Consider the following 777-nt stretch of genomic DNA (forward strand, 5'->3'; position numbering starts at 1 on the left):
CAATCAGGGAGCATGATAATAAGGCACTCGCGCCGTCTTTCTGGGAGGCTGTGTGATAAACACAACGGTTGGACCAAGCGTCTCATCACAACATGCGTTGTACACTATTTCTAACATTTCGTTGGCATTAGGCTCCTATATCAGACAAATTCGTTATTGTAGTCGAGCTATAGTTGATGGTATCTTTACAAGTAGATGTGTCAGTACTTGCTTTTTACAAATTCACATTACACCCATGCAGCCATTGCCACTAAATGATCCAGGATCAGAGAGGGTTTAAAGTCAGGTCATTTTCTTGCTCACCGATTTTGGACAAAGCTGACTGTAACTAACCGAAATTTACCTGTTGAAAAAGGCAATCGCATCATCCCCCAGCCGTTTCAAGAAAGGAGAGCTTAATGAGCTTGAAAATTTGTGGACAGCCTTATCAGATGAAACAGCAAAAGTCAGAGCATTCTGATGTATATTATTTTTCATTTGAAACTCTCAAGAACTCACGCGAACTCACATTGTTTTTTGACGTGTACAATGAATAGATGTTCATCGTGGTTGACACAGCGCAAACTCCTTTTTCAAATTCAGGCTTATGTGAACCTACAATTTATATGCACCAAACAAATCTGACGTTACTCCATGTATTGGTTGCAAGGGTCGAGTCTTCGTGTGGTTATTCATGTGGACAGACATGTGATCATGGCAATAATCAGGATCAAAAATAGCTTGGTATAAATTCGTGGGGCTCATTACAGTCCTCAATTTGACACGCTATTGTTTTTC

At 40.3% G+C, this 777-nt stretch overlaps 1 protein-coding gene across 1 annotated transcript; it reads left to right on the forward strand.

Annotated features, from left to right (window-relative positions):
* Positions 1-235: 235 nt before the first annotated feature.
* On the forward strand, positions 236-536 carry PHALS_04191 (uncharacterized protein; the record flags this gene model as incomplete). The annotated part of the gene is made up of 3 exons (XM_024722210.1): positions 236-274; positions 356-445; positions 492-536. 3 exons carry the CDS (start codon positions 236-238, stop codon positions 534-536), a joined length of 174 nt encoding a protein of 57 aa, XP_024573310.1.
* Positions 537-777: the final 241 nt, after the last annotated feature.

This window comes from Plasmopara halstedii, assembly GCF_900000015.1.
Source record: "Plasmopara halstedii genome assembly, contig: Scaffold_253, whole genome shotgun sequence".
Lineage (NCBI taxonomy): Eukaryota > Oomycota > Peronosporomycetes > Peronosporales > Peronosporaceae > Plasmopara > Plasmopara halstedii.